We start from the raw sequence: 15,082 nt of genomic DNA, 5'->3' as shown, positions 1-15,082 counted from the left end.
TTATTCAGTCGAGCTCGCACTCATTTGGGAGGTATCCAAGATTGTCTTCTGCCGATCTTGTTGTAGGTGCCATATCTGCTCTCAGGGCCGCCGATCATTCAAACCGCTCACGTGCTTCGCTGTCGCCATATTTCGGTTGTCGGGAGGTGTGTGCAAACCGAGTGGTATGGCGGTGCACGCTCGGGACCATGTTCGATCGGCTGTGTCGACTGAACAAGTGGTTGGTACGAACTTGAGTTCATGCTGAGTGATGACGCCAGGACAGAACGACATCCAAGTGCACTGCCGAAAAGCTTTCTCGAGCACGAATCCGTTTCGATCGATCTTTTTCCTGCCGGGCACATTCGGTTGGTTTTTGTAACTGTTCCTGATACAGCGGGTGCGATTTCATGCTGGAGAGCGTGGACCTAGAGTTTGTCTCTTAACATATATAACATTGCTTCTCAGAATCAGTGAACCAGTTTTGATCCTTGTTCACGTCCAAGTATCAGGTCAATACTATTCCGCGGACCATGGTACATGGGAACCTTCTTATCGGAGTTGCCTACAGCGATCCCTCTATGCGCGTTTTTCTTCAGCTTTGCAATACGAAATCCATGTCATGCCAACAAAGTCACAATAAAGCACAATCGAAGACGTCTCGGACCTGGTTCGTTTCGAGGCAAACTCATCTGGCTGCATTGAGTTGCTCGAAAGGCGGAGAGTCGGAGACGCTGTTTGATAATTTGGCGAACCACCATCAACGGTCACAGATCGCTAATACGAGCAGTCTGCGCAGGCAGTACAGGACGCCGATAGAGATTTTGTGATTCGTTGTCGTCAAGACCGTGAGCCCGCAATTCCCTGCAACGTACAACACTCCCGCCCATGTGATTTGGAAGAAGCTATAAGGGGACTGTTATCCCGGCATGCGGCTCGCTTCAATCACCTCACGGATTGCGGCACAAATGATCCAAACGCAGGCTTGCTTCAAGTCAATTGTGCATGATGACTCGAGGTAGATCCACCTGCGGTCTCCCAAGCTCAACTTGTGCCCTTCGCAGTGCTGTGAGTCAGTCGATGGCGCAATAGGCTGGCTCATCTCGCAATAATTGAGCACATAGTGTTGACGTCGCTCTCAGACGCTCTCAGAGTATCAGTGTAGCCGCTGCGCAGTGGGCTCTCATCCTGCCAATTCTCCTCCGCGAGTCAATTTTGGTCCGCCGAAACAACTTTGCTACTGCGTTTGTGGACTTGGAAGCGTTCGACTAGCGGTCAACAGAGTTGTACGTGGTGGCCTCCAGATGCTCTCTCAATTGTTCGTTCGCACCATGATGTTCCACCTCTTCCTCGACCCAGCACTAACACCCACCGGCGCGTCAAGGACTTTGTTTCATGTTGCATGATAACCACGTCCCAAACGCAGGACAAACCCTTCCTTCTATACGACCAGGAATTCAAACATGTCATACGCGCCGCACTACTCTAATCTGCATGTGCATCACCCAAGCGAAAACCCTGTTATTTTTGTGGCAGTCTCAAGATCACCTGCGACCTCACATTCGACAATTGCCTTGAGCAGCGTCACTTGATTCGATACCACAGCAGCGTCGCCGGCAGTCATTTGCTCAATTACTTGCCCAATCACTTGACAAATGCGAGCAATGCTGAAACTTTAAAGAGGCATGCATGCAGCGAATGAATGTGGATGTTTTGGCGGCTATAGTGCTGTGTAGAAATTCTGGGGGGCCACCTATTGAAAGTTGGACGAAAGCGGAGCAGGCTCAAGCGACAGACCCTTCGACGCTTTCTGCAGCGCGTTCTAACCGCCCGTGTCAGACTTTTGGCCGGCCTGCGAAGTTGCCAAAGGTCGATGCATCTCGTATGTACCCGCGCCAGGTCCCAGCTCAGGTCCATGCGACTTAGAGCTTGAAATGTTGTCAGACTGCTGTTTATGTCTTATTTAGAGCTTAGGCGGGCTATTGCTATGTTCGTGGGAGATGGCTCTGGCCTGACGATGCGATATATGGGACCTGCGACAATCACCCTGATCACAGGTCACTGTCGCGAAACGATCAAATCTGCCGTGTCTATTGCGAAATAACCGAAATTACATCTGTATATTTTTACTTAGCTGATCAAGCTCTCCAGCAAACTCAAAGAACCATCACACGAGGTTGAAGATTAAAAATCATGATGTCCAAGTGAGATTGACTCAAGGATCGGGTGAATCGGCCGGATGGTAGGTCATAAGATAAGCTTCAATCAAGGTCAACCCCCAACTTGAAGGCCTCGCTGTATAGGATTGATCATGAGGAATCTCATCATTGTTTTATAATTGACTTTATTCGATTATTTTCTGACGCCGAGCCTTCCGTTGAGAGTCGCGTAATAGACTTTGTCGCCTCGGACGTGGATGTCATTGATCACAAGGCGGAGTGTTCAGGTCCGGGTTGCGCGTCACGATGGAATGCTGTCTGATGTGATCGATGAACGGAGTGATGGAGCCGGCTACGGATTAGAAGCGAGTGGGCATCGTCGCGTGGCGCTAGGTACGTCAAACGGACGTGCAACGAGTGCGTTCTCTATAGGCTGCTAGTCAAGACGCCGTTGGAGGATACGTGTGACTCTCGTGCACAAGCAGATCCAGACCCCCTTCGCCTTGAGTAAAGCAGGCTCGTGAGAACGTGCGGATTCGACTGCCATAAAAACGACGACCGCAGGCCGCTGGACTGCTGGAGGATACGTGCGAGTTTCGCGAGACGACTTCGGAGATGCTGTTCGAGGCGCGATAAGCCGTCAATCCAGCGACTCAAACCCAGCGACGTGGGAGTCGATAGTGTATAATACAACTTCCACAAGCTCAGCAATACCCACGAGACTGACTGGTCACGCTGGCTGGGACAGAGACCGATGGATGAGGGCTTTTTGACGAGACCTGATACTGGCCAGACTTTTCTGGACAGCTAGGTTGTGAGGATATCGCCGCTATTGGCTATGCTATGTAAGGGAGACTAGAATTTCAAACGAGATGTTGCAGGTTGGAGGAACAGATGAATGCGGTCTTTGTGTTGAAAAATCTGCTGATTGAATGACGAAATCTTCTCATTGAATAACGACAACAGCCATTGGATTCTGCCCTGCTGTAGTGCAAGAAGCTACGACTCATTTGTGCGCGTCGCAAGCGTCATTGCTGACAGACATCCGGTTGCCGTCGTTGTCGAGATCCGGAGACAAATAAAGCGAATGAAACGTGGATACGAGGGACACGAGTCCCAGAACTTCACCGAAGCCATTGCCCGGGTAGAATCTGGGCTACATAGTGGCAGGAATTTTGTTGGCTAAAAATTACTATATATGCGGGTAGGCCCATACGTAAAGCGGTCTTGTGATGCTTCCAACTTCAGGGCGACCCATCTTGCGGAGCTAAGTTTCGGACTTAACACCGCGACACCTGGGAGGCCCACTACTCGACACTGACACGGCTTGCGTACTCGGCTGGGACGGAGCCTTGTGCTTCATCAATCGATCGAATGTTTTCTATGCTGAACAGCAATTGCGTGCTCGACGCGGACTTTAGGATCTGACGATGCTATACGTTCGGTGAGAGCGCTTTCGTGGTTTGGAGACCTCCCTACAACTTCTTGGTTTGATGAAATGTGTCCTCCCAGAGCCGCATGCTGTGGCAAAGTCTCTCGAATCTGTTGAGTAGTTTTGCAAGCTTAACCAGAAGGGAAGGCATCAGTGCTAGAAAGGTAGTCATTACGGTGGAATAGACAGAGCTTGTAGAGAAGTTGTCAACCGCATTTTCCATCGTTTCGATCGATAGAACTTACTCTAGGATCCCCAATGTCCTTTCCGCAACGTCAATTACCTCACGTCTTCAACGACACGATCCAATAGTCAGCGGCAATTGTTTGTTGAATCGCAAGCGAAGCATGTGTAGTCAGCATAGTAGAGGGTTTTAAACTTTCAGGGCTTCGTTTACTTCCTCACATGTCTCCTCATTCCCAAGGATCCTCGGAGCGCCGTCGATCCGCTCATAGTTCAACCTCGAGTGTCCGCAACTCGTAATCCAATTGCAGTCTGTTTCCACAGCCTATTCTCGCTTTCCGAAGATTCTCCTTAAGCTTCTGATGGAGAATAGGGCTGTTTCGTACCCTTATCTCCTAATTCCATGGCCTTTGTCATCGCAAGCGTGGCGGTCGACAGCCCTAGCTACTGCCAAATATTTCGGTACGTAAATTTATCAATGCCTTCGTATAAAAACGGCATTTATTTGCGGCTCAGGCTCCTGAACGAGCACACAACGCAACCGGACTCAATCCAATCCATACGATAAGTCAACAACATGGCAAAGCTTATCACAGTCTGCGGTGCCACTGGCGGTGTTGGCGGTTCTGTCGCCAGAAGAATGCTCAAGGAAGGTTGGAGCGTCCGCGCAATTACTCGAAACACTGAGTCTCCCGCTGCGAAAGCCCTTATAGAGGCAGGCGCTGAATTGGCGTCTGCAAACTATGACGATGTCGCTTCTCTCGAGCGTGTATTCAAGGTGAGATTGGGCGTACACCACCTTCATGCCAGAAACAATTGCCGAAAGCTCCTAGGATACCCAAGCGGTTTTCGGCATCACCAACATCTTTGAGTATCTCCTCGAGAAGAGCCCGGAGGATGCCGCCGAGAGGGAGAAGCAGCAGCTTGTGAACATAGCAACTGCTGCTCAAAATATCCCGACCCTGGAGCATCTTGTCCTTCACAGCCTTCCTGCAGGCGAGAAGCTCGCTGGTAAGGGCAATTTTGTGCCTCATATGGACGTAAGTCGCGGCGCCATCATTCTTTGGCTGTACGTCGTAACTGACTCTTCCATCAGGGCAAAGATCAAGCAGTGGATATTATCAAGGAGACTTTGCCTTCCGTTGCCAAGAAGACGACGTTCTTGTGGATTGGATTCTTCACCTCGAACTTTTATAACCATCCCATGTCGAAGCCTGTTGAAGTTGTGAGTCTTTTCTCGAATGATGCTAGAAGAAAACAGGATACTGATAGCATGCAGCCAAACACTAATGGCTCGCGCGTCTTCATTCAACCGATCCCTCCTTCGCTTCACATTTACTACGCTGGCGACGTCGAGCACAACGCCGGTATTTTCGTCAACGCTATCCTGAAGAACCCGGCCGTCTCTCTGCCGGCCAAGTACGCGTTCCTCTACACCTCTCAGGGCTCGATGCAGCAGTACCTGCAAGCATGGATCGACGTCACCAGGCGCCGCACTACTTTCGTGACGGTTTCCTTGGATGAGTACGAGCAGATCTGGGGTCCGTACGGCAAGGAGATCGGATCGATGCTTAAAGCGTTTGAGCCTATCAATGACTGGACGAAACCTTACCAGCCTGACGTTATCGCCGCGAAGGACCTTGGTATCGCTGAAGACGAGTTGGTCGATTTGAAGGCTGCGCTTGAGATAAACAAGGCATTGCTGTGATATACCACTATCCTGCGTCCTGGTAATCCCAGAAAGGAGCGTCTGACACGCCAGTACTGTCATCCGCCACCAAACATGGTTGCGAGTGTCCAGTGCATCCTCAGGGAAGAAAAGTCAGAGTATCGTTCACATATAGATAGATGTAAATAGTATCAAAGTCCGTGGTTGTTTGCTCTAGACTGGATGGTGGGGCGAAACGCGGCACGCGTGGCCGTCACTTTCACAAGCTCGCGACTGCGACCCTGTGACGTCGACTGCTGTCCCGCGTTCCTGTTGTCAGGAACAAACAAGGCAGCATCCATGCACCTCACGACACCTTCTCCCGCGAGCAATGCCAGCATAACCTCTCTTCTTCGACACCCTCCTGACATACCACATATTGTGGATTTACTTCATAAAACTGCATGACACCCCAACCATGGCCAACAACACACCCCTCCTCGACCTCCCCGTCGAGATCCTCCTCTCAATCTTCCCCTACCTCGACGCCAACTCCTTCCTCGCCCTCACCTCGACCTGCAAATCCCTCCACCGGCCCGAGTTCCTGCACGAAGCCACCTTCTGGTCCTCCATCGTGCGCACGACCTTCCGCGTCCCCAACCAGCCCGTCGTCGAAAACGACGGCCAGCGCTGGCAGAAGCTCTACAAGCGCCTGCTCACGCAGAGCCGCGTGATGACCTGGGGCGACAACCAGAAGGCCTGCCTGGGCCACAGCTACACTAGCCCTGCGGCTGGGTTCAGGATACGCGGCGGACCGCCGCACAGAGGGCGCCCGCGCGCGATCAGGCAGAAGCACATCAGCTGGCCGCAGAAGATGGACGAGACGGAGTCGCTGGGCGTGATCTCTGACTTGCAATGCGGCGGGTGGAGCACGAGTTTGCTCACGAGTAAGGGTGCGATATATACGGTTGGTGTTCTGGATGGGTTGCAGCTCAATCGCCCGCGTGCGCCGGCGTACCAGCAGCCGAAGATGTTCCCGACGCCTTTGCGGTTCCCTTCGGGGTTCGTGCAGCCTTCGGAGAGGTACGATGCGGCGACGGCGATTAAGCAGTTCAGTAGTGGCAGAGGACATGTGCTGGGTCTAAGCGACAGTGGGAGGATATGGACCTGGCAGAACGTGGACGAGGCGGGTCTGCACGTACGGTTCATACATCATGAAACGGTTGAAGGGGAACGAGCCAGTGGAAATGGCGTCGTGAAGAAAGTAGTGGCGGGCTGGAACAAGAGCGCTGCATTGATCGAGGGCAGCGGCATTGTGCTTTGGGAGCCCTTGGAGCGGGAGAACGACGAGTCTGCTACCGAGGATGCGGCTTTGGTGCTTGAAAGCGCGGCGGTGCCCAGGACTGGATATCGTGAATCGAAGGCCAATCGACAACGCACGGCTGATGAAGACGAACTTGCAGAGACAGTCGGCCAGGTGCTGAACTACATTGTGCTTGAACATGTCGTCCTGTTCAACACCTCGCTGGGGAAGGTGTTCGTTTCTGAGATTGTCTGGAATCAAGACGAACAACGTCTGGGAGATCCAATCGAACTCCCTTTGACGACCTCAACAGATCTCGACGAGGCCTTTGCCACAGACATCCAGGGCTCCTTCCGCAGCTTCGCAGTTTTCACACGATCGGGCGCCGTGCTTACAGGGCACCAAGACCGAGTCATGAACTATTTGCAGGCGACTGGCTCTCAACCGGAATCATTATTCACGCGCATCCCAGCGCTGCAACACAAGAACGTTATTAGCGTTGCCTTCGGCGACTACCACTTCCACGCCCTGCATTCCAAAGGCTACATCACCAGCTACGGTAATGAGCCACAAGCATGCGGCGCCCTTGGTCTAGGCGGCCACGGCGACCCTGAAGGAAGACTACGCGGCATCAGATACGCAGGCATGGGCGGAGACGGCCGCCTGGTCCCACACGCTTACACCGAAGGCCGCCGCGTATGGTTCGAAGAAGAAAAGCGCCAATGGATCAGATTCCTCACGTCCGGCGGCACCGACCCAGAGGAGGCCGCCGAGCGCCTGCGCATGGCAATAGGAAGCCCCGACCTGGCCTGTCAGGGCGAAGTGAGCGAGTGGATCGAGCAGGAGGGCAGAGACTGGGAGGCGAAGTACGGCTTGCAGGGCGAGGACGAGGACGGCCTGGGCGCCTACTTCGCCCTCTCCGTCACGGCCGCCGGCTGGCACTCCGGCGCGCTCGTGCTGGCGAACGACGAGCTGGCGCAGAAAATCTCGAGGGCCTGCGAGGTGCCCGACCCCAAAGACGCGAAATCCCCTGACGCCGACGACCAACCTGCGTCCGCCACCGCCGACGGTGCCGGCCATTCAGAGCAGGTGAGCACGCCGCCCTCCTCCTCCTCCCCATTCACCATCTCCCCCCTCCTCACAACAGCCCTCGACTACGCCCGCTGGTTCCTCGGCGTCGGGCCCTACAGCGCACCAACTCATTCTAACAACAACGCCCAGTCCCACCCGCCAACAAGCGCAATCCACGTCGATCCGGCCGTCGCGACCGGCGCTCGCCCACCGCGCCGCACGCCCGAGCCCATGGACTACGGCGCGTCGCCGCGCGAGGGCGTAAAGTACGCCTGGGCGGGCGACGCGTTCCCGCGCTTGAGGCTCAGCGATGGCAGGGAGATGCCTGGGGAAGTGGGGTTTGCGGAGTGGAGGTACGGGAGGCCGGAGTGGGAGTTGGGGGAGAGTTTTTAGGAGGTCTGATTGGTGTTGGGATGTCTGGTGGTATACAGTGGTCTCTAATGGGGTGAGTGGGTTGGATCGCGGTTGCATGATGGGCATCTTCCAATGGTGGTTGCGATTGTGATAGTTGGTGCTTATTGGCTTGTTGGTGAATTCTTTGACGGATGATAATGATAGCATGGATACTGATGCAGTTAATGAATGTCATGACAGTTGCATAGTCTCGTTCGACTCACTACCCGATGTCTTCCCATGCGTAGCACAATGACTTGCGGGCGCTCGCTTCAAGACGTGATGTGCAAAAAACAAGTGATGCGATGCGAAACCTGAAAAAAATCAAAGAGTTCTGGCTGCATTTCATGAAGCATGTCTAGAAAACAAAGTACACGAAAACAAAGTCGTTAATCATCATAGGGCCCGTCCGTCTGCGGACACCCGACGCTCAGGAGACCAACCTTTCATGACCGTTTCAAGGGAAAGGAACACTTCACCCTCTACCACTTGCCGCCGCCGTACCCAGAGCTGCCGCCATAATGCGAGCCGCCGTGGTGGCTGCTGCCGCCGTGGTGGCTACCGCCGTGGTGGTTGTCCTTGCGCCTGTCCTTCCACGCGTCCTCGGCCTTGTGGCCGGCGAAGGCGCCCGCGAGCGTGCCCAGGAAGCCGTGGTTCGCCTTGCCGCCCAGCATGCCGCCGCCGATGCCGCCTGCGATGGCGCCCATCAGGCCGCGGTCGCCCTCTTGGCTGTTGGGGTCGGCGGGCTGCTGGCCGTGCTGGTGGCCTTGGGGTTCGCCGGAGCTGGCAGCCCACTGCTCTTGCTGCGCGGCGTAGTTGTGGTTGCCTTGCGTTTGGCCGCTGGGAGTGGGTGTTAGCGGGATGTGGCTTTTGGTGGGGTTAGTAAGTTGGTCGGAAACGTACTGGTTGAAGCCACCCTGCTGAGGAGGACCCTGGTAGCCGCCCTGCTGCGGGTATTGCTGGTGCTGTCCGTACTGGGGCTGACCACCGTATTGAGGCTGCTGCTGTCCGTATTGCGGTTGGCCGTACTGAGGCTGGCCATACTGCTGCTGACCGTACTGCTGTTCTTGGCCGTACTGCTGGCCGTACTGCGGCTGCTGCGGAGGGTAGTTGTTGTATCCGGACATGTTCGCGCGTGAGGTTGCTGGTCGATGAAAGAGATGAGGTAGTTTACCAGGAAAAGTTGCTGAGCTTTTAGAGTCGTAAAAAGAGGTGGCGGTGGGAAGGCGGGCAGGTGAGACTCTTCCTTATAACTACCCCACTAAGAGAGCCGCAGCTGACGAACCGCGCAAACCCTCTCTGGCCGTGAGAGGCTGAGCTCCGCGTTTGGCGGCATGGCGAAGTCGCTTGACGTACATAGGGCCGGATATCGCGGGACCTGGGCGATGGCGGACCCCGAGGCCTGGGGTTGTCTGCGTGTTTCTTACGTGCTGGCTCGGCCGAGGGAAGACGTCGCCACGCTGTATGTCAGTCTGTCCGCGCAGCAGTGGCGATGCAACGACAACCACAACAACTATCTGATATTTCCGGATCGGTACAAGGGACGACGACGGACCGCACGAGGCCGAGACTCTCGCGTACTCCAGGTGCGCACATGAATGGTACCTCCCGTCACCCGCACAGCTTGCCCTGCGGGTGGGTCGCGCAGCCGAACGGGTGGGCGATCGTCAGGTGGTAAGGCTGGCTGGATGCTGCGGTAGGGCTGCGCCTCCATCCGCACAGCCCGAGAACGAGAATAGACGCCACCTTTGCCTCGTCTACTTCGTGGGGCGGAGGCCGCTTCGAGAGGGCGAAGCGATTCGCCGCCTCACGTGACGCTGTCACAAGGCTGAAACGCGCCCGGCAGATGGAGTCATGTTCACTCGCCTCCTCGACTTCTGCTACCACTCCCTGAGTCGCTGGTTTCGTCCACGGGCCCCCCGAACACATCCGTCAGGTCCATTCTCGGCGTTTGACAGTTCGAAACGGTGAGCTCAGGTCAGTGAGAGCCTGATGCCTGACACGGTGCTGAGGGTGTCTGCCTGAAGCAAGTAGAACCGAGAAAGACGCTGCATCCGAGTAGTCGCTCTTGAGGTTTCTTGCCACCGTATTGATGCTCTCCAGTAGAAACGTTCTGGACCACGCCTGTTTTGCAGTACGCAGTATGATAGATCACGCGCAATCTCGGCAATATGGACGACCCGATCCTGACTTTTGGCCTCCGTCTGGCCTCATCATGAGATCGCCTTCTAGAGTAGATGTACAGGAGACGACTGATATCGCGGCGCATGATTACTTCCGACACAGGATCTGTCTATGCTCTTTGCTGACGAACACAAGTGCCGTGTCTGCTAGTCAGACACACCGACTGTGATGCTTAGCGTCTCGTCGGCGCCCGCTTCCAGATGGAGTCAAGCGCCGTGTGCCGCGACCTTCGCTGAAGGAACCTCACCGTGGCCAGACCGCTTTGACCGTCCAGGTCGCCGACTCCTCCCTCTCGTGCCACCAAACGCTCGACATGGGTACTGTCACGGGCCTTTCTTCAACATGATACGCATGCTGGTCAAGTCGAGCATTCTCCCAGGGGCGATGCTCGCACGGCCACACACCCCATCCGCGGTACATGCCGGAAAACCCTCGCTGGCAGATCTGGTGATCGGTGGTTGTGAAGCCATTGACCGTTGCAAATAATATTTAATATTTGATCGATCTTCCGCATGGTCCGGACGCAAGCCTGTGCGAAACAGTGCGTCCTCCACCCGCGGGCCAGCAGCTTTCTCGGAGGCCTCGCTGGCCGGCTTTTGTTCGCCGCACGTTTCAGATCTCTGGTGCGGCGGCTATGGCGCGAGACCAGTAAAAGGACCACACCTATCACGTCCCCTCGACCACCGCACTCGGTCAGGTCCCGCCGTTTTCTACCTCTAACAATGCTTGTTGCCGGTCAAGAATAGCACCCTGGTCCTTGGAAGGATTTTAGGTCGTACGCCGAGGCAACTTACGGCTTGAGCCTGAGGATCCCCCAGCCCATTCCTTGATGACAAGGACCAATGTGCGGCCCGTAAAGTCGCAGGTAATTTGTCGGACAACACAGCTTACGTCGCTTTCTGCTGGACGTTGCCTTTCTAGTCAAACATGACCACCGTCGTTCCTTGTCACGAGTCTCTCACGCTGCGCGTTTGAGGATTTTGTTGTGGCGTATTGGCCGAGTTGGTGTCTGCACGAGCTGGTCTCCATTCTGTCTTCTTCCTTCATCGCTGCCTGGTGCGACAATTCCACGCATACCCCATTACTTTTCCCTCCTGAAATCCACACCTCGCAGCTGGCTGCCAGTACTCCACCTCACTAATCCACCCTGGTCTCACGGTCACGGCATCTTTCCTTTCTCGGCCACGATATCTGCCGGGTATCTCCACCGGGTTCTCTCTCTGTCACTTCAGTGAACGCTCTACCCCCGGCGTTCTTACTTCGGGGGACAAGGACGAAGCAACCGCAGCTACCATCACCATCCACGGTCTCCACAGGCTCGAGACCCGGAGTTCTTAGTCCGGCGATCTACGTAGTGCTTAGACGTCTGACCATAGCAGCCACCAACCCTCGAGTGCATCGCAATCACGATTATCGAAGTGTCTCCTTGCAGCTACATACTCGGAAGCTGGACTTTCGAACATACCTAATTTCACCTCAGCTATTCGCGAGCTTTCCAGGGCAATAGCCTTGCGAAAAGTGTTTCCCGGTACACTCCGCCAAAGGACATAGTCTTTCGCCGACTATTCAAACCGGCCTACAGTCATTCCGAATTCCTTAACGATGTCATTACCGTCTCAGACAACAACGCCGGCCAACCCTGATTCACAATCTGTCCAGCGACAAGGTCCATTAGACCCTAATGGCTCGCACGATTTTTCGGCAAACTCGAGGAACGTCCTGATCAGTACCACTGTAATAGGTAAGTCTTCGCTTTGGATGCTCCACAATGCAATGGAGCATGCCGTTGCGGCGCAGGAAGCAATCATTGACCTTGGTCAGGGGGCACATTCGTTATCGCGCTCTTGATTTACGTCTTCATCAAAAGACGTAGGGGCAAAACGTATGCCCAGATTCTACATGTGCCAGCACGCACGCGTACACCTCAGCTCACGCCTACACCAATGCGAGAAAAGTTCTTGAAGCACCCTATCTATCACGACCTTGCGTACTCAATTCGCTCATCTCGATACGATTCCGCCTCAGTCTCTCCTCCCAAACGAGTCCGACTCAGCGCGCATGCCCCTGGAGCCAAGCCAAAACATCAACGGATCAAGAGCGGCTGGCAAGATCCCAACCTCCCACCAAAAACACCAACCAAAGACTCCGACCTCCTCCGCCTGCCAAACAGATCGACCTTCTACATCGAAGAGTCACCAAAGACGAAACCTCGAACCCCCGAAAAGGCGCGCGTCTCAGTCCGCCCCATGAGCCTCCTCAGCCGCACCTCGTCAACAAACAAAGAACCCCTCACGAAAACCACAACCGCCTCCGTCGGCGTGAAAACCGACGCCTGCGAATCCCCCCTCGACTCCCCGCCCCCTCTCAACGACGACTTTGAGCGCTGGAGCTGGACCAACAGCCAAGCACCCAGCACGCCCCGCGTCAATCCCACCTCGCGCCGTGCCTCCCTGGCTTCAACACGATACAGCGTCCCGCGCTTCCGCTCCGTGCGCTCCTGGGCCCTGGGCCAAGGCGAGCGCCTGCGCATAGACGAGGAGGCACCGCCGCTGCTCGACTCGCCGCCGCCTCCTCTGCAGCCCGTGCCGGCGAACAAGCGCGCTTTCAAGGACGCTCCCAAACCGGACTTGTCGAAGAAGGCTGCGGGCGCGAAGAAGTGGAAGGGTCTGGGCGAGCACAAGAGGGCGGGCTCGAGTTTGGGCAATCTGGGCTCGCTGTTTAAGTCGACGCCGAATCTGGGCGCGGCGGGGAGGGATTTGGAGAAAGGCGTCGGTGGGGAAATCGAGATGAAAGAGAGGCAGAGGTCGCGTTGAAGAATTGGGGAGATTGGGATACAGTACACATTTGACCAATGCATGGGATTTTGCACTCAGCGTGAGCGACATTTCTTTCTTCAAGGGCTGCCGAAGCATGGCTCATGAGAGCGTTTCAAGTCGAGGGATCCGCCGAAATGTGGCGCCAGCGGCCTGGAGTTGCTGGTTCCCTCGAGTAGAGTGTCGGTGTCTTTGTAGTAATTGCGGGCGCTTGCCCTAGATTGAAGGGTCGGGGACATATTAATGATATGGCGCAAGCCTTACGCCACGTTGCCTGCGCCGTCTCTTTCGATGCTGTTACTCTCAACCTTGGCTAGTTACCTACCATTCCATCTCGAGACCTTATTTATTACCAGACCTTATCTTTTCCAGCCCGCAATCTGCCCAGTCTCATCACTGATTCCCAAACGAAGCATTTCTTATTTAAATTAACGCCATCAAATGTCAAGCGATGAGCCCGGCTCTCGGGAAGAGCTAAAGAGGCTAAATGTAAACATCCCGAGTGCAGATTGCGGCTAAGGTATCTTCGAGCGATGATGGTGGAGGAGCGCGGGGCAAGCTGGGCCCCACTCTGGTGTTCTCGAAAGTTGAAGGTCCAGACGACACGCAATGTAGAAGTCTTCCCCACCGTGTGCACAGACCCACCGCGTGCTCACGCGACGCGTTTGTCAACACATGGCTCTATCGTCGCATATCTCGACAGGAGGAATGACTATCGGAACAAAACTTGGGAACATTGTTCGTGAATATACAATGGATATTTTATATAATTCTCAAGTCAGCAGACGAGCCGGTGTCTGAATAGCTCTTCCCGACCTTGACCTCAGCTGGATCGGAGCCTCTTGAGCCTTTGCTGCGTTTTTGATAACGGTCGGCTCTGGAAGTGTGTCTTTCTTCTTTGGCCGCCCTCGTTTCTTTCCGCTCGAGGCCTCAGGTACATTTTTGATTTGCTTCTCAGCTTTCCTTGCCTCCTTATCTGCAGTCCTTTGGGCCTTCTTCAAGGCCTTCGCTGCTTCGCGAGCGCTTCGAGCTACAGCCTTATCATGACGCTTTCTCTGAAGCTCTCGCTGCTTTTGGGCTTTCGCAGCGGCTCGCTCTTGAGCTCTGATCTCTTTGTTCTCTTTCTCTTGCACCTTCTCTCGCTCCCTTCGCTCTTGAAGTTCAAAGGCTGCTTTGACCTTGCCAGGGCTGAAAAGAATTGCTCCAGAGCCCTCGTCGGCCCGAAACTGTTCCATCAACTTTTTGCCGCGCTTCCTCTTCTTCTTCTCGTGCCTGAGAGCCTCAATTGCTTTCTGCTTGCCAAGCCTTTCGAGTGTAGCCTCTGCCCTGCTGCTCTGGAGGTCATCGCTGAGCCTTTGGATCATTTTCTTGGTCTTTTTGTCTACTGTCTCATTGATGATTGCTCTGAGCTTCCTCATGCCTGAAGGAGAGTCCCAACAAGCAGAGGGACTGCTCGACGGCCCTCTACTGCGCCCTCTCGACGTTGGTTCCTTTTGGCTCCTTGGTCGGAGCTTCTCCAGCACCAAACCAGGATTGAATGGGAAAAGGCCAGTCTTACACCAGCTCGAGCTCACATTCTTCTCCGTGAAGGCTTTCTGCCAAGCTGGGTAGAAGCATCTGAAGAAATCCCTCTTCGTCATCCTAGTCTGCCCCTCTGAGAGTCTGGTTTGCTGCTCAAGAAGCTGGCTATAGTATGTGGCAAGAGGAGCAAAGCAGCCGACATCCAGAGGCTGTAACCTATGTGTAGAGTGCGGAGGATACACGGCCACTAGTATCTTGTTCGCTTGGGCCCATTCAAGAAATTTCAGCGTGACGTGGGAGCCGTGACCATCGACAAATAAGAGCCTCCATTGCCTTCTAGCTTTCTCCCGGGTTTTAGCGTCGAAGAAGGCTTCGAGCCACTTGAACCCGATCTCA

The 15,082-nt window shown here is 54.8% G+C and overlaps 4 protein-coding genes across 4 annotated transcripts; 3 read left to right on the top strand and 1 right to left on the bottom strand.

The window, feature by feature from the left end:
- Window positions 1–4,263: 4,263 nt before the first annotated feature.
- Window positions 4,264–5,461, top strand: WHR41_00983 (uncharacterized protein; the record flags this gene model as incomplete). The annotated part of the gene is made up of 4 exons (XM_069369589.1): window positions 4,264–4,531; window positions 4,587–4,793; window positions 4,850–4,978; window positions 5,033–5,461. The coding sequence occupies exons 1-4, from the start codon at window positions 4,331–4,333 to the stop codon at window positions 5,459–5,461; spliced, it is 966 nt and encodes a 321-aa protein (XP_069233276.1). The 5' UTR covers window positions 4,264–4,330.
- Window positions 5,462–5,879: 418 nt separating this feature from the next.
- On the top strand, window positions 5,880–8,168 carry WHR41_00982 (uncharacterized protein; the record flags this gene model as incomplete). Its single annotated transcript, XM_069369588.1, has 1 exon — window positions 5,880–8,168. The coding sequence occupies one exon, from the start codon at window positions 5,880–5,882 to the stop codon at window positions 8,166–8,168; it is 2,289 nt and encodes a 762-aa protein (XP_069233277.1).
- A 374-nt stretch (window positions 8,169–8,542) lies between these two features.
- On the bottom strand, window positions 8,543–9,940 carry WHR41_00981 (uncharacterized protein). The gene is made up of 2 exons (XM_069369587.1): window positions 9,072–9,940; window positions 8,543–9,008 (listed from the first exon to the last, which is right to left on the bottom strand). The coding sequence occupies exons 1-2, from the start codon at window positions 9,293–9,295 to the stop codon at window positions 8,651–8,653; spliced, it is 582 nt and encodes a 193-aa protein (XP_069233278.1). The 5' UTR covers window positions 9,296–9,940; the 3' UTR covers window positions 8,543–8,650.
- Window positions 9,941–9,973: 33 nt separating this feature from the next.
- WHR41_00980 (uncharacterized protein) lies at window positions 9,974–13,165 on the top strand (the record flags this gene model as incomplete). The annotated part of the gene is made up of 2 exons (XM_069369586.1): window positions 9,974–12,093; window positions 12,174–13,165. The coding sequence occupies exons 1-2, from the start codon at window positions 11,955–11,957 to the stop codon at window positions 13,163–13,165; spliced, it is 1,131 nt and encodes a 376-aa protein (XP_069233279.1). The 5' UTR covers window positions 9,974–11,954.
- Between the last annotated feature and the right edge of the window lie 1,917 nt (window positions 13,166–15,082).

The sequence above is a fragment of the Cladosporium halotolerans genome (assembly GCF_011745625.1).
Source record: "Cladosporium halotolerans strain TM138-S3 chromosome Unknown Sca3, whole genome shotgun sequence".
In the NCBI taxonomy this organism is placed as follows: domain Eukaryota; kingdom Fungi; phylum Ascomycota; class Dothideomycetes; order Cladosporiales; family Cladosporiaceae; genus Cladosporium; species Cladosporium halotolerans.
The sequence above is the reverse complement of the archived record's forward strand: the minus strand, read 5'-3'. Positions and strand labels throughout refer to the sequence as shown.

What these genes read in the sequence shown, in the direction of transcription:
- WHR41_00981 (XM_069369587.1), bottom strand. Translation starts at nt 9,295, where the DNA reads ATGTCCGGATACAACAACTACCCTCCGCAGCAGCCGCAGTACGGCCAG. An exon ending in CAGCAGGGTGGCTTCAACCA is followed by an intron (nt 9,009 to 9,071) that starts GTACGTTTCCGA and finishes ACCCACTCCCAG; the next exon opens with CGGCCAAACGCAAGGCAACC.